Raw genomic sequence first — 27649 nt, 5'->3', positions numbered from 1 at the left:
TCGTGTATACTCGCACATTAATAACCAATTATTTTCATTAAATTATTAATTACTGAACTAATTTTCAACGTGATTATCAAAAAATGTATATTTTTTGGCTAACATACTTTGGTATTGCTATAATTATTTAGTATATTTAAATAGAAATATTTATGTTTTATTTCTTAGACTGTAAAATATTTTTTTAGTCATGATTACAAAGATTTTTGCTATTAATGATATTTTAATTACCATTTGAAACGTAAAAAAATTCTGAATGAAATAAAAAATGTAAACTAATTGTAAGCTTACACAGTTCTAAAATTTATCATAATGGTTTCGTTTAGATAACAGAATCACAAAAAAAATAAAACACAGGAACATCCCAGCGTGTCATAATTGTTTTTGGTTCACTAAAGAGGAATTCAAAACCATTTCAAAAGACTGATGACGTACTGAAACAATTTAGGCTTTGGATAAATATTCAAAGGTCCCAAAAACTCCTATTGCAAAATGTGCCGTTCTTGTGTATACTATTTTTTTGTATTTCAGTACAATTTTTCATAGCATTCGTTATTTCTACGTTAAAAAAAAAAAACGTCCAAATTCGTCCATGATAAAAATTTAATTCTAAATGCTTCATAAATGCTACAAGATATAGTTATAATATGCATAAATATGTAGTACATCGCAAATAAAATTTAATCTCAAAGATTCATAACCGAACATGAATATTAAAAATATTCTAAAAGACATAAACCCGAAGTTTAATTGCATATGTAAGTACTAAAGTACCAGAACGAATAATATCTATTAGCAAACAAACGAAAATTTTTGTTTAATCTCCACGTTACTTGATTCTCAAAGACACAAAGCCAATCGATGAAAAACAATTTCGTTACATGCATAATTTTGTACATCTCATCCCATACTACGTATATAAAACTTTAAAAATCTCCCGCTTTATATAATATCCGCCTTACAATATTACACCTCTAGACTTAACAAACAAATCGCCGATCTTGTTGAGCGTTCGATTCGACCTCGAATCACATTCCTCGTGGACTGTCAAAACCCATCCATCCTACTCCTGATCGCACGTCTCGAAATCATCGCCCGCGTCCTCAGTCTCAAAATCTTCCTCGGTAGTTGCCTCCTGGTACTGTTGGTATTCCGATACCAGATCGTTCATGTTCGACTCTGCCTCGGTGAATTCCATCTCATCCATACCCTCACCCGTGTACCAATGCAAGAAAGCTTTTCTCCGGAACATGGCACTGAACTGCTCGGAAATACGCTTGAACAGCTCTTGAATGGCCGTTGTGTTGCCAATGAAAGTTGCCGACATCTTTAGACCACGTGGTGGTATGTCGCACACGGCGGTCTTGACGTTGTTCGGGATCCATTCAACGAAGTACGAGCTGTTTTTGTTCTGGACGCTGAGCATTTGCTCGTCAACCTCCTTCATGGACATGCGACCACGGAAAACGGCGGCAACGGTGAGGTAGCGTCCGTGACGTGGATCGCAGGCAGCCATCATGTTCTTGGCGTCGAACATCTGTTGGGTGAGCTCGGGCACCGACAGAGCCGAGTACTGTTGCATCGAACGCGAGGTCAATGGGGCAAAACCGGGCATGAAGAAGTGGAGTCGCGGAAATGGCACCATGTTTACGGCGAGCTTGCGTAGGTCGGCGTTCAGCTGGCCCGGGAAGCGTAGGCACGTGGTCACACCGGACATTGTCAGTGAGACCAAATGGTTCAGGTCACCGTATGATGGGTTCGAAACCTACGACATTAAATTTTGACAATTACGTATGTATTTATTTTATTTCAACACATTCATTTGTTCACTCTGTCCCGTGGGTTATAAGTTCTTATTACCACCCCATGACAAAATAGAGACAGAGATTCGAACTCTAGATCTGACATTACAAATCTGTTTCTACTTGTATATATTTAATACTCGTGCCCTATATTTCAGTATGAAACGTTTCTGTTAAAAAATTAAAATAATGTTCATTAAATAAAAGTGATAGTTTCTAGTGGTTAAAATGGTAAAAATGTCAAGTTTGCAACCTGAAGGGTTAACGTTCGAAACTTGGTTCCCTATTGTTTTTGGGTACCTCTACAGTTGTTAATTTCCACGAGTCCCTATCACCATTATGGCTCCTCTTTGGTATAAGGCACTACTTTGAAAACTCTATCATCTCGTTCACATACACTCATAACATTTGAAAACAAAGAGCATGCGTTTCAATCGGAATCGAACATTAGTCCCTTACCTTGAGTGTTCTGAAGCAAATGTCGTAAAGTGCCTCGTTGTCAATGCAGTAGGTCTCGTCTGTGTTTTCGACCAACTGGTGTACCGAGAGGGTGGCGTTGTAGGGCTCGACGACGGTGTCGGAGACCTTTGGCGACGGCATGACGGAGTAGGTGTTCATGATCCTGTCGGGGTACTCTTCGCGGATCTTGGAAATCAAGAGGGTCCCCATACCGGAGCCGGTACCACCACCAAGCGAGTGAGTGAGCTGGAAGCCCTGCAGGCAGTCGCAGTTTTCACACTCCTTGCGCACAACGTCGAGGACCGAGTCGACCAGCTCGGCTCCCTCGGTGTAGTGACCCTTGGCCCAGTTGTTGCCAGCGCCGGACTGGCCGAACACAAAGTTGTCCGGGCGGAAGAGCTTGCCGTAAGTGCCCGAGCGGACTGCGTCCATGGTGCCGGGTTCGAGGTCCAAAAGGATGGCGCGCGGCACGTATTTGCCGCCACTCGATAACGTCGAAGCTGTAAATTAAGGAAGTTATACTTGTGATCGTCAACGTAATGTTTACTTGGTTTTATCTCGTAATATTGAATTGATTATTATGTAGAGAGTCAGCATAGTAGAATCCTTTTGTAATGTTTTACATTAGTTTTTTAAATATCTTCTTTTTATAGTTCATCCATAATTCATTGATTATTTATAATTGTAGGAAGCATTTAATTTTTGTTATCCCAAGTCATTGTCTGGGTCAATAAATTTATACCAAATTTATATGAGTCTATTCTCGATTATCTTTGGCTCAATTTAAGTGGTTCCCACTGATCAGAGGTTGTTTAGGATGAGCTTTGGGAGCACAGGCTTTTTTATAGATTTCTTATTATACTATCAGGAAACTTTTCCAACATTGGTTTTAATTCTTATTTAATTGAGTAACTCAATACTAATTTTATTTTCTTACTTTTTTTTTTTTTTTACAAAGCACGAAGCTAAGATTGCTTTTTAAAAACGTGCAAATTAGCATGTATGTTTGCAAAAAAAAGCTCTCGATCCCAGTGGTAGCTTTCACAGTGGGCCTCCAAATTGAAAAAGATTTTCTCAGAAAGGCAAAAAAGGAAAAAGAAAATTTTCGTAAGAAACCACAAGTGACACGCAGTCACGAGAAATAAAATTACACGCAGCATCAGGGGGGAGGAAGAAAAATAGAGCCCGCATGCATGTACGTAAGCCTTGGTTTTTTTTTTTTTTTTTTTTTTTCAGCCTGCTCGGATGTGTACGCGCGCGTCCCTTTTGTAAAAATTAAGATCTTTAAGAGAAAGAGGAGGGAAAAGAATGCAAGAGCCACGAGAGGGAATTAAGAAACCCCCTGTAACGCAGTGCCGTTTATTTCTGTCGGCACGAGCCAGAACCCCATACGTGATCTTTATCTATCCATATATCTTTTTCTCTCTCTCTCTCTCCGCGTAGTTTATTTCGCTTTTGGACATATCCCACACAACCCGCGCTTGCAACAGTCTCCGTAAGTTGCAGTCGCATGATCTCTCGGTGGGTATACATGGAGTCAGCGACGACGGCTTCCGTACGTACACATTCCCGTCGCCGTCGTCCCTCCGCTTATTTAGAGACACGCTCTTTCCCTTTTACCAAATGTATATAATAGTCTCTGGCCTCCCAGCCATCCCAAAAATGCTCCCATCTGTGTACTATATACGCGCTTTACACAGTAGCACCTCTTATACACACGGCCTTTAAAGTAACTATTTTCGTATACCGATCCTTGCTTCCTTCGCATCGCGCACACCAGTGATAAGAACGAGCGCGTCGCTTGTATATATACGTTCGCGCTCCCAATTACTTTTATCTATTTTTTTCATAAGTTATGAGGGTTTCATTTACCGAAAGAGGTATTACGTTGCTACATGCCTTTTAGACACTAGCTTTAGCTGAAAATTGAGCTTGTAAATATTTTCCCCAACAAACGGGGTTGGTTGGACGTTGGGATTGAATTGTTTTTACATTGGGTGCATATAGTATTTAATGTCTTACCCGATGCCTCGTTGTAGTACACCGAGATCCTCTCGAGCTGCAAGTCGCTCTCGCCATGGTAGACGCCCGACTGGTCAATGCCGTGCTCCTCCGAAATCACCTCCCAAAACTGCAACAATAATCATGTAGTTGAAGAAAAAATAAAATTATTTTTCCACCGTTGTATTATCCTCAAACGTTTTTTACAGTATACAGTATCGGTAAAACGGCCACCCTTGACGGAGGCACCTCTCGACCTCCTCCCTAAACGCGAGTGCCGCAGCAATAATCGTCCCCGGGCCCAAACCATCGGTGGGCGTGCAAAGCGCCCCAGTTGATGTTTGGAAAGATTTAGCTTGACATCCGAAAATCACCCACTAAAGAAGCCGGATGATTTACCTCGGACGGAATTAGCGACGAAAATAGCGCGCCCGTGCGCGTATACCATTGGGGACGGTGCAGCGGCTCTGCGAGTTTCTCTCCGGGCGCACTTATTAGTCCTTTAGCGAGAGCGCATTTCTCGCTCTCCTGCTCCACATGTGTATATGTATATACATTTATGTGCGCTGTGCGCGCGAGCCGAGAAAGAGCCGCAGAGGTGCTCGTTTCTATTTCTCGAGCTGGCGTATAAATAGGACTTCCTTGGCATATTTCCTCGGCTGGTGCAGCGCGGCGTCAAACCGACGCTCCAGCAGCTCCCATCCCGGCCTTTCCTCCTCCTTTTGCATTTTCACCGCCATATATACGTACGCGCCATGGGGCCACGTACATACTCTCTGTTATAAATTATTTCCGTGAAAGTGAGTTGTTAAACGTCTCTCGCTGCTACGTATATACATATACAGTCGGCTGTTAATGAGGTTTTTCGTGTACAAGTGGAACAAAAGTTTACTCGCGCAAGTGCATCTAATTATTTTTACGCGAGACTCCAGTTTATCGATACTCATTGGATCCGTTAGATTTTTATTGGTCCATACATGTATAGTATACGCGTTGTACGGTCGAATGAAGCATATAGCTGTGGGAGAGTCCTTTTTTTTCGATTCCAACCATACACAAGTAATTGGATATTTCTAAACGAAAACGCGTGGACTGTTGAAACTTTGGACAACAAATGATCCGTTAACAAATCATTAATATTTGGTATTTGGTTTCGTCGTCGCTATACTATCTTTATTTTTTTCTTCCGAGCTCTATTAATATTGTCAACAAATTCTTCATTTATCGAGTGTCAATGACGAAACAACACTGCTTACATTTTAATCAACAACTTTGCGTAGGCTCTGCCGGATATTATACCTTTTGTTTCCACGTACATCGTAAAAAAATGTCCAACTTGGAGTCTTTACTCCCCAGTAACCACAATAAGGCGCATCGAGTCGCAAGAAAACGACACCCAATAAATCGCCAACTCCGAAGCATCGCATATTACGTACAGCCTTTCTCGTGCTCGCGCGTAAAGCTTTATAGACGCTAGACGTCGTTGGCCCGCGTACACACGTATATGGGGAGGCGTTGACCCGCCCAAAGGAGGTCTCCCTTTGCGGAGTTCCGAAAACGTCGCGCGGCGCAAAATACATATAACATACGTAAGAAGAAGAAAAAGGGACCAAAGAGAATTTAGCGAGTGGTACGTATGTATAATGTAATATGTGTGCCAACAGCCAGCGAACGATATATATATGGAAAGAGGGAGAGGACGACGCGTCATGTAAGAGGTGCATGTCGTAGGATCGTCTCCTCTTCGACCTGGGATTATTTTATACTGTCGATTTTTAAGGAGAGCCTTGGTTCCCAGTCTAGTACGTAGACGATCGGAGGGAGTTATTTTTTGTAATTTTTCTTTTCTTTTTGTTTCCAACCCGTTTTTGTCGGTTGGGTTTGATCGAGAACAGCTGGATAAGATACAAATCGGTCGGAAGCGCATCTCGACGGGCTAGAATGAGCACAAATATAACCGGTAGAGATAAGCAAAGTCTTTTCCCAGTACCCATAATCTTAATGACGCGCACACACTGTCCGTGTGCACTAAATTATTAATTATTATGTATTGGAAAAAAGATTGAAAAAAAGCTTTGATTTTTTTTTTTCTTACCGATGCAAAACCTGCGAATCCTCGATCCGTTTATTTGTAAGAACTGTACACTACCCGTCCAATTAAATCGGCGCGCTTTTCACGTCCCTATATATACGATATATATACACGTGACCGAAGGAAGTATGCAAATACTGCGCTCTTCTACTTCATTACAGCGTCTAATAAAGTCTTGAAAGATCTCAAGCCAAGCGCAACTTAAGCGTATATTATATGTATGCAGTGAGTTCGCGTTTTACGAGGCGCAACGCTCCGACCACCCATGTCAGCTCGGCAAGCTAAGTATTACTTGTGTGTATATATACATGTACCACCGTTTCGTCTGATATTATGGATGTAAGTATATACTTGTGCGGGCCAAGCCCATGCACGAGTAATATGCGGAGTAAGGCCCAGTCATCCGGAAAATCGGGAGCTCGAAAGAGCGAACGGTAAATCTGCGCGTCGGTGCCGATCGCATGGGCGCGTAATAATGTATCCGGTGGCCGTTTCGCGGTGAACCCCTTGAATTTTTAAGCTACACGGGGACACAATGTACAGGTATTTATATATAAGTACGTGTCCTGAATGCTTTGTATCGATCGTGATACTAAGCGAAGCTATTTAGTCCACATGAATGTATTATCCGATGGCGAGTTGCAGAATTTGAAGATCCACCCGATTTTACTTTGTGAAAAAAAAAGTTATACACAAAACGCATTGTCTTACAAGTATAGTATACCAAGGGATACTCCCGGACGAATTTACGCCACAGACGCGGTTGATCCATCGCTGCAAGCATATACTTACCGAGCCTGCTAAAAACGTACTTCCGGTCCCCCTCCCAAGTCTCTTTTTAACAAAAATTATATTTCTAAATGCCCCTCTGTCTCCGTCCGCGGACGTATTATTGGAACAGAACCATAAATCCAAGTCAAAAAGGTTAACGACACCCGTACTCGCGTATGTATATGTATTATACGTCACTCAAAAAAAAGTCGTAGGATACCCCTCTACAGTCAAGCCCAAATAATCGTGTAACACTTACGCAACACGTACATAAGTATAAGATGTACAATATTATATATAGCCGGACAATTTGGGTAAAATAGCTCGTACGTGTGTATTTATATAATATACACGTACTTGTGTGACGGCTAATTGGCTGCAGCTTCAATTCGCCGGGATTAATTCAGTCGGCCGGCTGTTGCTGCCGCTTCTGATTCTTCGGCGACGCACACAAGGGGAGCTTTGCTGCTTGATTTCTGTATAACGCGCCGTGTACTTACATAAAAAAAAAAAAAAAAAAAAAAATCAACACTACTTGGCTCTGTGTACACAGTGTATGTATACCAAGACTGGGCACTCCGTAAGAATGGCCCTGTTAATTGCCCGCACGGATAAATTGACTCTCTCACTGAGAGACGTTGGTTGGGTATATCACCCGCGAGGCTCTAAAGCAGAGAGGAAGAGTTATATATAATGCACGAGATGATATTTATGCACGACTCGCGTGAGCCCCTACTGGAGCTTTTGATCACGTTCACGCTGTGTTTTATGCGCGCGGGGGTGCACTCGCGCGCGAGTGAGTAATAATTGTTTTTTTTTTTTCTTCCCTGCATATACATACACCAACGAAACGCTGCAGGAGTACTCGATTGATGTTTAAATTAAACGGTGCAATTTAACGGATTGCGCGTGATTCTGAAAATCACACGTTTGACGTTGGCTCTCCGTTGAAAAGCGCCCGCGGCTTCGTTAAAATTAATCATCAAAATTGCCGGGGCTTCGCTGAAGTTTAAAACAGCCCGGTTTCCTCAAATTTCGCCTGAATATAGATACAATTATCACTTTACCACGGACCAGCCTAAAAATATTATACACATAGCTCTCCCAATCCTGCACAGCTTTCCCTACACCTCTCTACTACTTTCTTGGTTTCGGTTGGCGCACTTGGTGCGTCGACGAGCTCTCAAAGAGGAAACGTACTTGAGTCTCTATAATGTATCAAATCAGCGCTCGATTATTGTTATGTACGATTTATTATCATCGACATGTACAACACATGGACCGTGTGCAGTGCTGAGCGCGCAATACTAGTCTCCCTCGCGTTTTCCGGAAATGTGAGTCACGCCCGGGCGATATACGAGTGTGTTTTCTTTTCGGATGGGGGGACGCGCGAGGGAGATAAAAGGGAGATCAGAGAGCCGAGCCGGGAGATAAGCCGAGCCCGGCGAGTGAGCGTTATATACGCCGAGCGATGCGCGCAGCCGTTCTCGAGTGCGATGATTTCGCGACGCTCGAGCAGAGGTTGTTTTTTTTTTTTTCTTTCTTCGTATACGTGGAGCACGGGTTACACACTCGGATGGGCTGCTGAATGTGCCATTGTGCTTTTTGATTGATGCAATGGTTTCTCGGGACTTTGGGCCTTTGCCACGAGGACGGGACCAGCTCGATCTGTCATTAAAGTAATTACTCTGCTCTCACGGAAATGAGACTTTTGCCAAGGGGACCTTTTTTTTCGACTGGAAAATTGGAGTCGTATATTTGGGGAGCGATACGGGCGACCATGCATACATCATAGTCAGCGGAATCTGCAAAAGTATGGCATTTCTTTAAAGTTGACGCAGCTTTTTTTTTCACAAAACGTGTGTACCTCGTACCACGTCCGCACAGAGTGAATAGTACATGGTTATATATAGGATCTAAACATCATACTAGAATCAGGTAAGTAAAGTAATCAAAGTGAAAAAAAAAAAAAAAAAAAAAAAAAAAAAGTACTTTTACACCAACTTTTGTTCGCGAATTCGATCATGTAATGCGTATCATGACGCGATTGTACGCGTTATTGGCATCGCGAGGGTGAAAAAATACTCGGGATATTCCGATATATCTAATATATCCACTTGCATAATGAATCAGGCCACGGTCCAGCGACCTAACAACTCGCGTATCGCGTATCGTATATCCTATTTCCATATCGCTATGTTTTACGTAATGAACAATATTAACAATAAGAACAAATAATACACCGTACAGGTAAAATAATTCACGAGACTCGACAAACCACGTGTGTGATGTTGCAGATGTTGAAGAACACCGCGAGCAAAGTTTGAAGGCAAAATAAGTATGTACGAGAGAAACGAGACTCTGCAAAAAACCTCCTGGAAAAATCAGCATTCCTTACCACTGTGGAGAAAGGCGGAGGGGGGTAACAGAAAAACAAAAGCACACCGCGTTCGTATAAAGAGCCAGAGTTTACTGCCCACTTTGTTTAAACAGCGCGGAATCCCTGTGCATGCGTACGTAATGGGCCTCAACTGTACGCGGGACGGTACATCTCTCGAGACTCGCGTGGCGTACACCACGAATTTCATCGCCTCCGATGGGTATAATGGTAGTAGTCTCGGAGTTGCGATGCGTGTCCATCCCAGATAATAAAAGCAGGAATGCCAGGGAATACGAGGGGGCGTCTTGTAGTGGACTAAGACGGGGGTTTAAAGAGGCGCTGACTCGATAGGCGCGCTTTTAAAGCTCTTGTCGCAGAGTACACTCACGTCGAGCTTTCCTCGAAACGCCAAGTATATACAGTCGCGCGAGTCCCATTGTGCGACGCGATAAGATTGTGCTGTCGGCAGGGTGGTATGGTGTTTCAAGTCCGGCGTATCTTCGTCATCGCCGTCGGCTGAGGATTAGTAATGCACGCGCGACGTGTCATGTGCACCGTGTTGTATAAATAGGTACGTATACGTATACTGTGCACGGGTGTGTATACATTGATGCGTCGTGTTTCTCTTTTGTTTAATTTTTTTTCGTCCCTTCGGCCGATTGACACGTCACGCGCGACTTGCAAAGATAAATGAAATATTGGGTGTATTCCCACCCCTTTTTTTCGGAGAGGAGTAAGTTGTGTGGCTCGAATAATTATTGATAGGTGGTATTGGCAGGGAAATTGATCCGTTGGATGATGCACCAGAGACACATAATCCCATGAAACTTCTCATTTTACTCTGTGGGTCGAAAAAAAAAAAAAGGGGGGGCTTTGGAAGAAAATTAATTTGTCGCCGAAGCGGTGCCCGTATCGAATTTTCCGTCAATCCAAGGGGGCACAATTTTTACAGGACTGACGTTTCAAGGCTATAATTACAAGCGAAGGAAGTAATACAAGAACGCGTATACTGGGAGACGGGAGAGTAGGGAGCAACCGCAGGGGTCGCTTTACGCGCTTCCTTCTTAATTTCATTACACCGTGTATACGTAATGTGTAGGTGCGCGATATATTGTTGCGCGTTGCTCTGTTATATCGCGTGTGAGTGTTTTTTTCTTTTTTTTTTCTTTTTCTTTTTTCTTTTTTCTTTTTCCATAGGTGTGCCTACCGAGAGAGCAATGCTCTTTCATCGATTCGATGTCGTGAATGTGCTCACTTCTCAGAAATCTTTGTTACTTTGCCGTTGGTTCAATATTGCCTTTTATGGGATTCCCCTGTTTTTTTTTTTGCGCTGTTTATCGTTCGCGATCATGCAGGATGTTTGTGTTGTAAAAAAAATGTTTTTTTTTTTTTTTTATTAGATAAAATATTCATGCTTCAAAGCTATACTCTTTTTCAGTTCATTGACTCTCGATAAAACTGTATAGCGACAACTTTTTTTATGTCATTACGTTCATACAACAGACTATGTTCTATTTCTCTGTTTCTCGGATAGTTGAGATTTTGATTGATTTTTGTATATGTTTTTTACAAGTAGGTATAGCATAGAAAGGGGACTATAGTTTTTTGGGTACTATCCTCAACTCGACAATAGAGAAGCTCATGTGTATTAACAAAAGATTGTAATCTAGTGTTCCAAAATAGTTCAAGCATTTAAAAATAAATTAAGTACAGAGAGAGAGAGAGAGAGAGAGAGAGCTAAGGAAGTGAAATAAACACCGAAACCACACGGCCTGAAAATGTATCCGTAATGACTCGATCGTTAAATGGCTATTGAAAAAAAAAAAAAAAAAAAAAAAATACACAATTCATGAGAAGACCTCCAGTACTTATCTGCTTATGTTTTTCATTTTATTTTTCTCCGTATACCTATTTCAATATATGAACAATAGAGAAGCAAGTGTTAACAAAACAAAATTTTTTCAACTTTCATACGCATATACTTGCGAAAGCGAGGAACAAATGTACCCACACATACATGTATCTACAATATGTAATATACAGCCATGCATGTATACCAATGATTCATGTTTGAGGATTTTTTTTTCCCAATAAGCCGTTCAACGATCGAGTCATTACAACACTCCAAAGTCGGTGCAGTCTTGGATACCGATTTCTGAGCTTTCGTATTATCAAGTTAAAATTATACGATACTCTGAAAGTAGCACCAAGAGACAGACGTACAATAATTAAATTTCGAGGTCTCGCGATGATAGATTTTTTTTTTTTTTTTTTTTTTCGTGCAATGGGTCCGTAACGAGTTCTCGCAAAGTTCAAAAGAACAACACACGCGCGGAGACCGACGACAGCAGCTGCACGTACGTACGTATACGATCATACGAATATATATATATATAATTGCACGAAGCACCGTAGGGAATTCACGCACTGACGTGTCCTCTCTCTCTCTCTCACTCTCTTTTTTTACTTACGCTGAGCGACAAAATTAGCTGTCTCGACGACGGCCTTATGAATTTATGATACGCCTACCCAGCCTCTGTATACTCGACCCGCCAGTTGTAATAACCACACTTGCTTTTGATTAAAATACGCATTATTCTACTGCAATATGGGGTGTATACATATATTCTGATGTAAATGGATATACGCGTGTGCGCCTTGGCTTCTTTGGTACGGATTAATTTGTAATAACGTAGCTGAGGATTCGTTAATTATGAATAAACGCGTTATACCGGCTTAGGGAGGCGATGGTTCACGGGAAGCGCGAAAATCACAGGAGAGTGTGGTATGGAAACCGCGTAAAAATAGATCGTTATTATTCAATGTGCCCGCACATTTCCAGCTAACGGATAATACACGTATACAGTACGCACATTTTTACTCTTTTAAACTGTCCTTACACGTCACTTGCAAGTGTATAAAATATTTAAAAAAAAAACATATATTCACCATGGCTCTGGGAATCGTTTAAAAAGAAAATAACTCGGCATAATTATCTACATCTGCACGACAGCGTGAGTCCGGGCGTTGACCAGCTAATGCTATATGTACGCGTGTAGGGTATAGCGCGCGGAGTCTTGCGAAAACAATCAATTCACGGGACGATCGTTATTCGCGTGCCATCGTATACAAGAGAGATAGTGGATTTTTTGTTTTTCTCGTTACGATCTTCCAATTCGTCTCCTCGGACGTGGTCGATCGGCTGCTCGCGCGTTTGGTTTTCGTCGCTGTCGTCGCCGACTTCGTATGAATATATACACGTAGCGTTAAACACGTGCTCTATTCAATTGCGATCGGATGCTTCGCCGATCAGATACCGATTTTTTGTTTTCTCAACTCTCGGCAGTATTTACGTTCCCAACCGATCTCATGAAAAATAAATACATCTCAAAAACCAGATCGGCTTTGAATGCGAGGGATAAAAACTGTTGATTCACTGACATAATATACATAACGAGACTTACGATCGCGTGGATAAAACCCCAATAATTTGCATTGTAAAAGTAGCACATATTGTTATGTATACACGTGAAATATGAAGCAACGCACCTTGGCTCCGATCTGGTTGCCGCACTGTCCAGCCTGTAGATGTACAATTTCCCTCATGTTGCTCGTCTCCTTGATTTCCTTTTTTTTCTTTCTTTTTTTTTTTTTTATCTACGGGTACTATGTAAGACGTTAGGATTGTACTCTGAACTATCGGCGCTGGCTACAAGTATATACGGGCTGCAGTGCTCTCAGCTCGGAGTCTCGAGCGCTAATGCAGTGTAGCATCGAGCCGGCCGGCCAAAAGGGGCTTGGGTCTACGCGTCTCTCTCTCTCTATCTTTCGCTTGACGTGCGTGCGCCTCCTGGTGAAGCCTCCGTGTATACACGTCGGACTCTAGGGGGAGTAGGTACTCGAATATAGAGCCTCCTCCAGTGCGTCTCTACATGGGTAACGTAGCGGTTTTTTGCGCGATTATTGGAGCGAGTTTTTTGCACGTGTACGTACTCGTAACTGTAAATAATGCGCACGTAAAGTTGTATCCGAGGATTCGTTTGCACGAGCTACGAAGGCGATTGCTGTTGGGAGAGAAAACATAACACTTTTTACCGAGTACATAATATATAGGGTTGAAGAAATTTTCCATTTCTTTTTTCTACGTATCAGCTCAGAATAATTAACGGAGACAGGGAGATTTTTTTTAAACATTTTTATTCGTCGCCTTCGACGAGATTTTTCAAATTTTTTAGGGAATACATTAACTCGAAAACAATTATGGAAGAAAAGAAAAAAGGTCACTCTCAATGTGGTCCCTGCGTTTTGCGGAACAGCTCATAAATGCCATCATCAACCCAACTCTGGAAAGAAGCGACTCACACCCATGCAGATACGCGACCGCAAGTAACAAGCCAGACGCACACTGGAGGGCTGCTGTACATTACGCAGACTTCGTTTCTCCGCCGCAAAAACGCGCATCCCCAAAGTAAAGGAGAGGAGGAGAAGAAGTAGTTCTATCTTTGAAGCTAACCGAGCAGCCCTCGCGGGAAAAAAGGCCCGCTCGAAAGAATGCCCGTCTCCGCGCGCGCTGCAAGGGACCCCGAAAATGGATTTCAGCCGCTCGGGAGGTTTTTGCTTTTCCCTTTTTTTTTTTCCTCCTCTACTCTTTCCCTCTGTGCTATTCTGGCCCCGTCTGCTCTTTTTCCCCCGTGCGCGGCTCTCGACACCTCCGTGTCCTCCCGTACGCCGAGAGAAAAAGTCGTCCGAAAATAACAAGGAAAAAAAAACCCCCCCGAGAAAGAATTGGACGAACCGAGGAGGGCCAGAGAAATGGCACTCCCTGCGAAAGCTACACATATACACACGGCAGGAGTTTTAAGGCTGCTCTCCCTCGGGTGTATTTAAAAGGCTTTTTTTCCTCGCTCGTCTACAGGACGTTTATTTCGCTCAACGCGCTTTATCGATTTTTCGTTTTCTCCTCTTCCGCGTCGGCGAGCAATGCCTAATGAAGTCATTATAGCCGTATTTTGGTTTCGTTTTACGAGATGCGCGCGCGCCATGGTAAATATAACTAACGAGTACATACATGTAGAATTGGGGGAAAAATATCATCCCGATTACGAAGAAAAAAAAAATACGAAATGTCACAGGATAAATTGATGGTCTAATTTTTTGTTGTTTAATACTTTGCTCACAAATTGTTTTAAGAGGCTTTACTTGCAGGGCTTATTATACTCTTCTCATTTTTGTTCAAGGAAAGCAAAAGTACACTTTTTTTGGACCACTTTCATACCAACGGAATATATATATACAATCATAAAAATTAATTTATAAATTGTTCCTACAAAAATGTAAAACATGACCATTGAAACACAATGCGATCTTTTGTTCACTGCTACTAACGATATGTTGTATGTACTTTTTTTCTTACCTCCATATTTATACAAAACGTTGTAGGCGGATGAGCATCAATCAGATGAAGTGTTTTCTAATGGATTTCCCTGAAATTAAAAAAAATGTTCGTAATACAATAATAATAGCAAATACCTATACAATTTTAGATAGTTTCCCTGCATCGTTCATTAGATATTTAAAAAATCAGTTCATCGCAACATAGTGTCACATATTTACAGGATTCATCCATCTACTATTTCATGCGATTGTTTACAATAAAAAGACTGTTTTGTTGAGTTTTCACATAGTTTTACAATTCATTTTCGTAATGATTAGATAAAGCAGGTCGAATTATAAGCTTGTTTAAACGGTAATGTTATAAAAAAACGACATATTTATAAACACGTAAACTTTGATGTAATAAAACGTGTAGTAATTGTAGGTAAAAAATTGTGAAATCTTTCGGCGCGATTATTATGATTAACACCTTTTTCAAAAATATAATCTAAATATATACTTAAGGATAGGTATGCGTTTTATTTTGTAAGCATCTCATAAGTACATCTGCGGCAGCAAAAAAAGAAAAAAAGTACAGACACGGGAATAACATTGGTTTTTTGCATCTAAATACCTACATGAATTCATTACAGAAATTCACTTAGCATTGACGTTGTACAATAGCTTTACGTGTGCCAGTATATCACTTAAGACGGTTGACAATGTGTTGCATGTGTTACGTTGGTTTGAGTACAAAAATGCAATACAACAATTAATTAATACATTTACTTGTATAGGATTCGATATTTCCAATGTAGCGCTGGGCAGTCGATAAAAATCATTATAGGTAGGTTTGGTCCTTATTATGCATAATTAAGTATTACTAAGTATTACATTGATTTTTAATAAAGTACCTATATGAATAGTAACTTTAGATTTATATAAATAAAACTCTTAGATTTAACTGCATTCACTGAATGCCATTCAGCAGTATTTCAGGGTATGATCAGCGCCATCTAGCGTGGCTGATTTCGAACTAAAAAGTACCCCAGTGGAGGGGGTAAGGGGGTACTTTTTAGTATAAAATCAGGAACGCGAGATGGCGTTGATTGTCAACTAAACACATCCATTATCCAAATCAATAATTTACAAGATGAAATTTTACATGGGAGAAAAAATACTTATTTTAAATTGTTTTAAGTACTAAATAAGTACCTATCGATTAATTTTAGACAAAAATAAGCATAGGTTTTACCAATAACTTCTTTTTATCGTTACATTTTAGGTTACAGTGTTACACGACATTGCCGCAACATGTAGCATTTAATTGTCCATAACTACTTACTGACACTGCAATTATAAACTTTAATAGATGTAGTATCTGACTGTACATTGTTGAGCTATTGACTAGTTTTTAAATCTACAATTGCTCAAATTAATAAACTAAGAATCATTGATAGTTGTTAAAACACAATTTTTTTAACTTGGGCACAAAAAAGAAATTTATTTTATTTAATAATTTATCAAAATAAGTATTTTTCTTTGCTCAAAATTAGCTTCATTTCATGAAAGCGATGTTTTCTGGTACCTAATAAAAAAAATTTTATCCTTATAAAGTACATTATAATCATACTCATGATACTCTAGAGATAATTTTTATTTGATATAGATTATAAATGACAGCTTTCTATTCCCAAGAACAAGCTTATGAAACGTAACTTTGAATGGCATATTATTTAAATAAAAAATATTATGATTTAACAAACAGAGCCAAATAAAATTGCTAATAAAAATAAATCTTAATTTAAAAAATTGGATGTTCTTGCAATACAATTTAATTGCAAAAACTATCAACAATTAATCATTACGAGTTATTCAATGTTTATTTTGAATATAGAAACAATTGTAGATGATATAAATCTGCCAAAGATCGATAAATAAAAATAATAAAATGCTACAAAAAATATTCAAGTAAACGGACACATATTGAATATTTCCCACAAAATTGATTAAGTAATTGTTAATTTACGTTTATTAAATAAGTAATTAGGGAATAAGCTTAATACAAAAAAAAATTAGTTTTTTGATACATAATTTATTCAAACTTGTTCAGTATTGCAAATTATAAAATGTTAATTTAAACTTAAGCTTAAAAAATATATATTTTACAATAATTTGAAACATGGACTTAAAAGAAATGAGCCGGCCAAATCGTGTATAATAAAGTTTCAATTGTATTTCTTTTTAATTTCTTGTAAAAGTAATAAAAGTATTATAATACAGCCATTTGTAGGATTAAAAGTCCAAGTTACATTGATGTTGATTGATTTCTTAACTTCTACTGCGGGTCATGCCAGATTGATAATCGTACATCAAAAATATATAAACAGATTACTGAACTCGAATTAAAAATTTATTACAAATATGCGGTTATAACGTACAAAATCCTTGTAAGATGTTTTTCCGATATTACACAACGCAAAAGTCTAGTTAATTATGAAGAAAATAAAATATACGAGTGAAATTATTTTCGCTTCGTTTCGATGGATATGAACAATCGTGGACTTCTGTTTCATGTATTACGCTAAAAATGTAAGTAAAAACATAGAGGAAAAAAATTGATTTTAATTTAATATTTTTATTACATCTTTAGTGCAAACGTATAAATTACAATTAACTCTTGAAACGTTTTGTATATTTATTAACTTTAGGAGAATCTCAACGCGTGCTGCTCATTTAGTTTTCGTCAACTTCCTGCTCATTCTCCTCGTCGAATTCGGCATCTTCGTCAGCCGTGGCTTCCTGGTACTGTTGGTATTCTGATACCAGATCGTTCATGTTCGACTCTGCCTCGGTGAATTCCATCTCATCCATACCCTCACCCGTGTACCAATGCAAGAAAGCTTTTCTTCTGAACATAGCAGTGAATTGTTCTGAGATGCGCTTGAACAGTTCCTGGATGGCGGTACTGTTGCCAATGAAAGTTGCCGACATCTTCAGACCACGTGGTGGTATGTCGCACACGGCGGTCTTGACGTTGTTCGGGATCCATTCAACGAAGTACGAGCTGTTCTTGTTTTGGATGTTCAACATTTGCTCGTCGACCTCCTTCATGGACATGCGACCACGGAAAATGGCGGCAACGGTGAGGTAGCGTCCGTGACGTGGATCGCAGGCAGCCATCATGTTCTTGGCATCGAACATCTGTTGGGTGAGCTCGGGCACCGAGAGGGCTCTGTATTGCTGGCTACCTCTGGAGGTAAGCGGAGCGAATCCGGGCATAAAGAAGTGGAGACGTGGGAACGGCACCATGTTTACGGCGAGTTTTCTGAGATCAGCGTTCAACTGACCTGGGAACCTGCAATGTTTCAAAAGAAGTTAGTCGATTTCTTTTGGTGCAAAAACTTTGATTTCAAAAAACTGTTGTACAATCAAAGAGAATGTAGTCAACATTTAAGTTTGTCTTGTTTCAATGAGGCCAGATTTAGAAAAGCCTAAATTTTTTTACTTTGGTTTAATGTGGTTCAGTTTAGAGCTGACTACATTCTCTTCGATATTTTATAAAAACCATCATTACGAGTGAGCGAGAAAGATAAACAAACCTGAGACAAGTTGTCACACCAGACATTGTGAGAGATACGAGATGGTTGAGATCACCATACGTGGGTGTGGAGAGTTTGAGTGTTCTGAAGCAAATGTCGTAAAGTGCCTCATTGTCAATGCAGTAGGTCTCGTCTGTGTTTTCGACCAACTGGTGTACCGAGAGGGTGGCGTTGTAGGGCTCGACGACGGTGTCGGAGACCTTTGGCGACGGCACGACAGAGTAGGTGTTCATGATCCTGTCGGGGTACTCTTCGCGGATCTTGGAAATCAAGAGGGTCCCCATACCGGAGCCGGTACCACCACCAAGCGAGTGAGTGAGCTGGAAGCCCTGCAGGCAGTCGCAGCTCTCCGCCTCCTTGCGCACAACGTCGAGGACCGAGTCGACCAGCTCGGCTCCCTCGGTGTAGTGGCCCTTGGCCCAGTTGTTGCCGGCGCCGGACTGTCCAAACACGAAGTTGTCTGGGCGGAAGATCTGGCCGAACGGGCCTGATCTGACAGAGTCCATGGTGCCGGGCTCCAGATCCACGAGGATGGCGCGGGGCACGTATTTGCCACCAGATGCCTCGTTGTAGTAGACGTTGATCCTCTCGAGCTGGAGGTCGCTGTCGCCATGGTACGCACCAGTAGGGTCGATTCCATGCTCGTCACTAATGATTTCCCAAAACTGCAAGAAGCAACGAAGTAAAGTTAATTTAATTTTTCCTAGGATTTTTTGTTTACTTCTGGTTAAATGACATCAATTTTAGGCATCTTGTACACAAATAAATAATTTTTACTGTTAAAAGTGTCTGATGTGGAAATTACGGTTTTGTGACGTTACAGGGTCGTAGTCGAGCAATCGAGATTAATTAGCAAGTCTGACTGAGCTGTACGATCATCGCAAGCGGACATGGACGAGCGAGCAGCACCAGGCCACAAATAGAGGTGTAATTGAGTGGTCGAAACAGCAGCTGTTACTTACCGAGACAATGTATAACAAGGAAAATTCGGTTTGTGAGACAGAGACACTCAACTGTTGCAATGTTAACACTATAATTATTTCTATGGAAGAAAAATGGTTACAAGTATTGGGGTATTTATCACAAAAGATTGAGGAAAAATTGTATTGATTAAAAAATTAAAATTTTGATATGAGTATGCACAAAAAAAAACCTATATTAAGCCAAGTCTCATTGTGCGCTTACTGATGGTCTGATAACAAGAGGGAAAACAGTTCTATCAAAAGATGAAACTTGATAAAAAGAACTTTTGCAATACTCGTTGGATGGATTTGGATGACTGAAAAGGTACAACATTGATTCTCTTCGATAAGACATTTAAGACATTCAAATGGATTTCCCGGTCAAGGCTGAATTCCAACAGCAGAATGTACAGCGTATTATTTTTTCTTATCAGTGTCGTCTAAAAAAAAGCTAGAGATAATCCTACCTAAATTGACGTTACACACGTGCACGTACCTACATGTGTAAAACATATTTGGCTACCATCAGTGTTTGTTCAGCCGCGTCATACCGAACATGTATACATATTTTTTTTAATGATTTCATCAAAAAGAACGCCTGCGCGATACATGCGTGTCTCTTCCACATTTTTTATGGATGCATAATTACACACCTGGAAAGAGAGCAAGTCGAGTTTGCGTATGCCTGCATGCGAGTATCTTAAATGGATAGGCGACGGTGTATTGACCACAGATGCCCATAAAAGTGCATCACATCAGCGTCATCACAATTAAAAAAAAAAAAAAAAAAAAAATTCAGCTCTTATACGTGTATACCCATTCCCTTGAGTCTTTCTCTCTTTAACACAAAAGCAGGTCTCCTCCTCTGCTATACTCTGCTTTTGCCTCGCCTGCCTCCCACACAAAGCAATAGAAGTAGGTGGATAGGTAGGTCGTATGTCAGAGAGAGATAGCGAAAACTCGGTATTATACAGACACACACATATGCAAGCAGAATAATGGTCGTCCAGGAGAATCGAACAAGACCAGGGGGTTGTGGTGCTGCGTGTTAGTGAGGTGTGACTCACCGTATCAATGTCAGAACTGTGCGGTACACGTAAGTTATATTATGCATAAAAGGCCAAACTGTGGCCATATAAGAAAAAAAAATTCTTAAACGAGAAGACAGCAAATTTTACGCTTTTATAAAGTCAAAAATTCCGCAGTTTATGTCTTTTTTTTGTTGGAGGACAAGTTTCCGAGGCAATCAAATAAGGGTTTATGATGAGATTTACATGCCAACGACAGAGTTTTTATATAAGTTAAGATTTGTATTGTCATAGAAAATATTGGACAACGAAGTTGGCGATGACTTCAGATCTATTTTCGAGCACTGATATGGATAAACAGGAATCTTTTTTGTTGAGCAACTGATTTAGAGTTGTTTTTTTATTTTAACGATAAGTTAAACATTTGAGTTGGGACATTAAAAAGCTATTATAATAGCTGTAACGGAGTTAAGATATGTTGTCAGTTATTTAATACAAGACACCATACTGAAATTACTCGACAAATCACGGTAAAAAATTTGAAGGGGACCTTATCCGATTGAAAAAATGATCTTGTGATGAACCGAAAAGTTTTTTCAGACGCTCCTACATGACGCCTACCCGCGGACATGATTCATAGAGCAAGGCTCCCGCGCCGCGAGTGACGCAAGCTCTAATTATGCAAATTTTTTAAATTACATCCAAGTACCCACGTCCCTTTTTTTTAATCTTCTTAAACTCCGTGTCGCAATGAGTTTCGTGTTATTTCAGCTTAGAAATTTCAATTCGAAAGAAAGGAGGCCGCAGGAAGTCGAAAGAAGAAGTTTTAGAAGTTAATAGGCGCGCTCGCCAGCCCGTGCGGAATTTCCTCGACGACAGCTGGACGGGAGGCAGCAGCAGCTGCACGACTCGTTTATTTTTTTTTTCTTTTCCTTTAAAAAGCTTTACAGCCTATATGTACGACACTGAGCGTAGCGTCGCAGCATGGGTCTCTCGTGAAACTAAATCATTGGTTGGTGAAAGACATGGTTTTTTTAAATATGCTCATAACTTTACGTCCTGTACGATCAAATAGATTCACGAACCGATTACTTGTCAGTGGGACTGTCAAACAGTTCTCACGGCAGCTCGTACATAAAATCGAACAACAAAGTGTCCGCGCAAACATTGAAGATAGCGATTAATATAAATCAATCGGCACGGATATTGCGATTGACGACGAAACGAAGTGTAACCAGTAATTCGTTAATATGTGGCGCCTATGTGACGCCAATGGCGCGAATAAGGGACGACGAGAGGACGAAGAAAGCTATGCAAGTATGTTATGTATTGAAGGTATACGCGAGGCTCGGCCGAGCAACATCAGGTCTTGATCCTTTATTTGGCGTCTATAAGAGGACGCTGGCGCAACATGGCGAGCGAGAACCCGGCTGTCCTTGGTCCCAAAGACAAGCCGGCACGACGGACTGTATATACAATACACACTCTCTTCTCGCCGTGCCCTCGTCCCTCCATCGTAGGTATTATGGCTGCGCTCTCGCGGATCGTAATTGTTGCGCAACCGCCTCCTTGTTACTCACTCGGATACATTGTTATACACGCTTGAATAATAATATCGAGCACGATCGGGATGACTCGTGCGATAATTGCGTGGGACGACTGATTTTGGCGTTTTTTTTCTTCCGTCGATCGACCAATGTGGGTGGGTGTTTGCAAAACTAGTGGTTGGCACGTAACGTTTTTTTTCTTTCTACTTAGAGATTAAATATTTAGATAGTTGCATAAATGACCCTTGGTAGTGTCAAGTGTATTTGATCCAATTTGGGAATCAAGGGAGTTTATCCATAATTGTCACTTGAGAGGACTATATTTGTGCTTCTCTGTATTATAATTTTATAGTTATAACAGGCAAATTAAATAACAGTCCTTGAAAACGCTGTACACGCTTGGATGTATAAAATATCGACTACAACTTTGTCGTAACCACGACGGGAGCTAAAAATAAAAACAAATTTATATTCGTGCATAAAACGAAATTGATGGCACAGTAATTTATCGACATAATTTTATACTTCGTATCCCTCGTGCCCCTTTCTAAAAGATTGTTTTTTCATAAACTTTTATCCTTCGAAAAATCTCTTTACTCGACGACTCTCGAGTGCTTAAGACATGCGGCGTATCTTTACGATCAATAAAAAACGACAGGCTGCAGGAACGGAGAGAAGAGTGTATATTTTGAACAAGAGAGGAGCAAGGGGGGCACGCGAAAAAGAAGCCTATTGGTGTGTCTGTATAAGCTACGAAAGAACAGGCACATCCGGAAGGCACGTCACGAGGGGAGGGGGCGTACATGCGAGAATAAGTCGGTATATGCCCACACAGAAAAGTGAAGGAAGCGAAGGAGCGGCTGGCACACGGCTCGGGAAGGAGCAGCCGCTGGTGAGCGGACATTGACTCGATGCTCGATATCCTTGAAAGTCGCGGGAGCGTGACGATGAGCGCGGTTACTTCATCGTATATTTTTTTTTTTTTTTTTTTTTTTTTTTTTTTTTTTTTTTTTTTCTTTTCTTACCCGCAACGAGTCGCGGTGGAAATCCAAGGGTGAAGTGGAGCTCGTTATCCGGATAAAATCACGGGAATCGCGATCTTTTGGGAAGACGAGCATGAGAGAGGTGGGAAGAGGGACGAGGGATAATTGGATGCACTGGGGCTGTTTTCGCAGCCTCGGTGCTTCTAATTTACTTCCATCGGGGATGCTTGCGGTTGTTGCGCAGGTGATGAATATTGAGTGTTTTTTTAAGCTTTGGACTTTATAGCATTAACATCTCAAGTTGCTACAAAACCGTTAGAGTGCTTGTGATATAGAGATTATCTCATTTTTCATGTTCAGTAAAATCTTGGCGAGCTAAGGTTTAGGCAAAGTCACGAAATCAATATTAAAAACACCTTATCATGAGTCGCATGATGCAGGGATATTCGTTTTATTTACTATAGGAAGTATTTTACGTTAGTGTAGAACTTGTCTACGAAATAATAGTTGTAAAAGCAAGAGAATAAAAAAAAATTCTGTGTTCAGCTAACAAAATCAATATCTATATGCTACAACTGGCAATCGATGAAAAAAAAAGGTTTAACGAAAGCACTTGACTCGCGATATGAAGTTAAACGTACTAGCTCGATTACATTTATATAATTAATAAACACGATCACGAAAACAAATACCAGCAGAACCACGAGTGGCTGCTGTGGAAAATTGAGCACAGGTAAGAGATACCTGCCCACACACACAAACAAAAAGTTTAAAAGGTCGTGTCAAGGCGATAAAATCATACTATTATATATCTTTTACATGCAACACACACACACCACTTACAGCACTTAGCAGGCAAATGCTGTGTAGGGACGAGGAAGAGAGAAGGAACATTCAAGATAGCGGTGTTTTATAAAGTTCAGCTGCTGCTTCTGCTGTCGCATTGCGTGTTTTGACTTCTAAATACCCTCTCCCCTTCTCTTTACTTTCCAACAGCTCTTGTCTGCCGACAAACATGTCGAGAACCAGACACCGCTACATTTGTCTGAACTATTTGGAGAAACTATTTTTAAAAAAAGCAGGATAGTCTGGAAAAAGTCATCAAGGAATGATTGTTATAAACTGGAGTTACGGCAAACTAAAACTGGGCACTCTATGCCAGCAGTAGAAGCAGAAGCTTTTTTATTCTAGCTCTTTGGCACGTTATGATTCTAAAGAGAAATAAAAAAATTGAAATGTTTGAGAGTAACAGCAGCCCTTTTCTCTTGATGAGAGAACCTCTGCTCATCACAAAAGAATACCAGGAAACAGCCATGTATGTATGTATGCATGAGTATTCACAGGATTAATTCGTACGTGTAGGTGATGTTGAGGCGGTCTAACCGGTCCAAATCCCAATTCTATACATTTTGCACGTACCGCTCCGACTATCTGTATAAGTTAAAAACACTAAAAGCATTGAGAGAAAAAAGCATACAATAGACGTAGCAGACACATCCAAGAAAATGAGAACCCACGTCATTACATATGTATCTAATCCGTGAGGAAGACTTGCCCGGTGAGCAGGAGCGTACACATGCACACTCGCGCATCACACGGAACTGGCGTTCGAATAGGAGGCAGACAGCAAAAAACGCACTGCGCGCGCAGCCGCTCGATGCCGCATCCAGCTTTGCTCGACTGCTACTTACGTTAGCAAATGTGTGTGTACTGATAGAACAAGTACATTAACGTTTTGTGTGTATTGCTGAGTTTTACCACATCCGTAATTTCGAAGGTATACTGTAAAATCTTGCCCACGGCTAGCTAGACGAAAAAAGAGCGCGATGTAGAGAAAGATCTCAACTCTGCCACACCCAGCAGAAGAACAGGGATCGAGCGAGTGTACGTATTCTCTCTCGCGCACACACCCATCGCTAGCAGACTCAAGAGATAAAATACAATGCTTCGCGCACGTACTCATAAAACAAGACTTTTAGAGGATTCAAAGGATTATTTTCTCGAGATAACGCGCGAAAAATTTTGCAACCCGTCACAATGACTCATACCGACAACTCGAGTATGTATAAATTATGGCTTAGGGGCATGCTGCCATTTCTTTGCGATCAAAAGTAATTTGGAGTGTATTTAAAAATACAGAGTTACTTTTTCGAAGGACGTAACGAACCCAATTGTGCTAACCTAACCTTGAGTATATAGAATGTTCAAGTTAATGTGGCATGTTTGAGAGATAATTAAACATTCGAATGAAACCGTCGCTTGGCAGTTAGTACTCCTTCAACGTTCTCTCATTTAACCATGTGCGAGAGCCGAACTCCCTTTTGCAATACAAGCGGCTAGAATTTCGTCATTTTCACCCTTGCACCGAGAACCGGACGCCATACTTATGCCAGTGTTATTTCCGCGGCAGTTTACGTGCCCCGTAGTATCCCAGGGGTGAACCATTTCTTTTTCGCACACATGCGCAGCCGGCCTTCCCCTCTCGGGCTCTCGACTTTTACATTATGACGCACACACACACGGCGGCCAAATCCACGGCATCCACGCACCCGGCAGCAGTCGGAGAATTCAACGGTTTTTTTTCTCTGTTACAAGTACCGAAAACGCAGGGAGGGGGAGAGAGCCGGGCGACCGTTGGAACGCGTCGGAAGAAGAGAAAGAAAGAGACGGAGAAACCGGGCCGGCGTCTGAAAGCATATCTATAGGTTTGATAACAAGTTTATTAGATATTAATATGAAATTCACGGATATTACTCCCCCGCGGGAGAAAAAGAATAGAGAAATACGTCGAGGCAAGAGTGTGCAAGTCGAACGGCTAACGGTTTTTAGGATCGCCACCGGCAAATGGAACTTTCACGAGGCTATGGGAGGAGAGGTCGCGGCGTCGCTGGAGCGAAAGGCTCTCGAGATTCACGCGAAAATACACCCTCGAAAGGAACGAGGAGAGCGGCCATGATAAGTTTGCTGGATCACTCGGGAGATTCGCAGAAACGAAGACAGCGTGAACACGCACTGCAGGCATCATGTCGTACGTGTATCGTGTACGTATCAAAGGTTATTCAAGTGTGACGATGATAATTAATAAATTAATGATAACGACTAACCTTAGCGCCAATTTGGTTTCCGCACTGACCAGCCTGGATGTGTACGATTTCCCTCATATTGCTACTGTGGAAGGATACTCTTTGTGTGTATTATATGGTACAAATGTGTAGCTGCCGCTGGAAGATGATCTCGTGTGTACGTATGTCTCTTGAAGTCACTCTGCACACCGCGAGAGCCAAGGGACGAATGTTCGTACGGCCGGCTCGTTGCGTCGGTAGGTACTCTCTCTCTCTGCGGCTCTACTCGCTGCCTGCCTTCGAAGTGGAGCGCGGGAAGAGGGGCTTAATCTCGACTGCCATTGGCTGCTTGGCTATTTCAGCGCGCGCTGCTGCCTCTTTTTCGAACCAAACGCTCGATCGTGCTATCTCCAACTCCCCCTGCCCCCTCTCCCCTCTCCCTTGACCATAAGTCGTGTGTAAGTACATCTTTCTCGCTCCTACATATTTGATCCTTGCAGCGCAGCCTTTTACTTTCATATTATCCTTTCGTTTCTGGAGTTTTATTTGTTAAAAATAAGTTATGGTTGATTGTTGGTAAGTATTTGGCATTTTCATTCGCCTGTGTCACTTTTAATTTTATCGCGCGTATGAAACTGTACTTGAATATGTATATCATTGGGGACGCTTAAAATTAATAAAATTAATTAGATCAACGGTTGCGGGATTGGGCCCAGTCGGGTCAGTGTTGCCAACTACATTGGACGGGCTCATTCATCATTACCTCTTCTATCTGCTGTTTGCAAATTAAATATGTCATGTGTTTAGTTGAACCTATGCGAAATACACAATAATATGTACTGTACGATGATAGAAGATGAGTATTAGTACGTCAGCACAAGGTGACTTTTCTACACTTTTCCTTTTCTTTTGCTAGATTGAAAGAAAAATGGATTCAGCTAATGGGGCTGCTGTAAAAGGATTTCCTCTCCGAGAGTTGCTGATACAGCTGTCATACTGTTCTGCTAATGCCATGTCTGCAGCGTTCAAAGTAAGATCAATCGGTAAAGCTTTTTTTATTTCTTTTTTTTTTTTTTTTTTTTTTTTTTTTTTTTCTTGTGCTCATTAAATCGTGTTGAGAATTGGCTGGAAATACGTACACATTTGGCTCTGTTAATTTTTTTTTTTTTTTTTACGTGTACGCTGGTTAAATTTTCTCGTTACAGGGAGATAATTGGTTGGATGGATACTTTTAATTTGAAAATATCGTGGCTTCACATTTGTTCGTTGTTGCAATCATAAAGCAATTACGTTGGAACCCATCATTATACGAGACCATGTTCAATAACTGTCGAGCTTATTTGCAATTGTATATGTATGAATACATGCTTTATCTAAATGTCTCGATGATAGTATGTAACAAAGCGTTTGAAATAGATACATTTGTTGTTTTGTTTTCATATTTTTTTACAAGAAATGAGGCAAATTTTTCAACAAGTTAACTGTAGGCTCTCTGTCTGTAGCAGTTAAAGTAACTGATGTAGTACTTTTTTGATAGTAATTACAATAGTTACGCTTGTTTATTGCTTTATAATTAATCCACCATTC

The 27649-nt window shown here is 40.9% G+C and overlaps 2 protein-coding genes across 2 annotated transcripts; both read right to left on the bottom strand.

Annotated features, from left to right (window-relative positions):
• Positions 1-13265, bottom strand: LOC106647373 (tubulin beta-3 chain). Its single transcript, XM_014363715.2, has 4 exons — positions 13055-13265; positions 4284-4392; positions 2262-2761; positions 1-1765 (listed from the first exon to the last, which is right to left on the bottom strand). The coding sequence occupies exons 1-4, from the start codon at positions 13109-13111 to the stop codon at positions 1064-1066; spliced, it is 1368 nt and encodes a 455-aa protein (XP_014219201.1). The 5' UTR covers positions 13112-13265; the 3' UTR covers positions 1-1063.
• A 4008-nt stretch (positions 13266-17273) lies between these two features.
• Positions 17274-26337, bottom strand: LOC106647374 (tubulin beta-1 chain). The gene is made up of 3 exons (XM_014363716.2): positions 26105-26337; positions 18481-19145; positions 17274-18236 (listed from the first exon to the last, which is right to left on the bottom strand). Exons 1-3 carry the CDS (start codon positions 26159-26161, stop codon positions 17615-17617), a joined length of 1344 nt encoding a protein of 447 aa, XP_014219202.2. The 5' UTR covers positions 26162-26337; the 3' UTR covers positions 17274-17614.
• Positions 26338-27649: the final 1312 nt, after the last annotated feature.

Source organism: Copidosoma floridanum, unplaced genomic scaffold (assembly GCF_036245765.1).
Source record: "Copidosoma floridanum isolate Cflo_tuat_1 unplaced genomic scaffold, Cflo_Japanese_pri ptg000013l, whole genome shotgun sequence".
Lineage (NCBI taxonomy): Eukaryota > Metazoa > Arthropoda > Insecta > Hymenoptera > Encyrtidae > Copidosoma > Copidosoma floridanum.
This window is presented reverse-complemented; position numbering and strand designations above follow the sequence as displayed.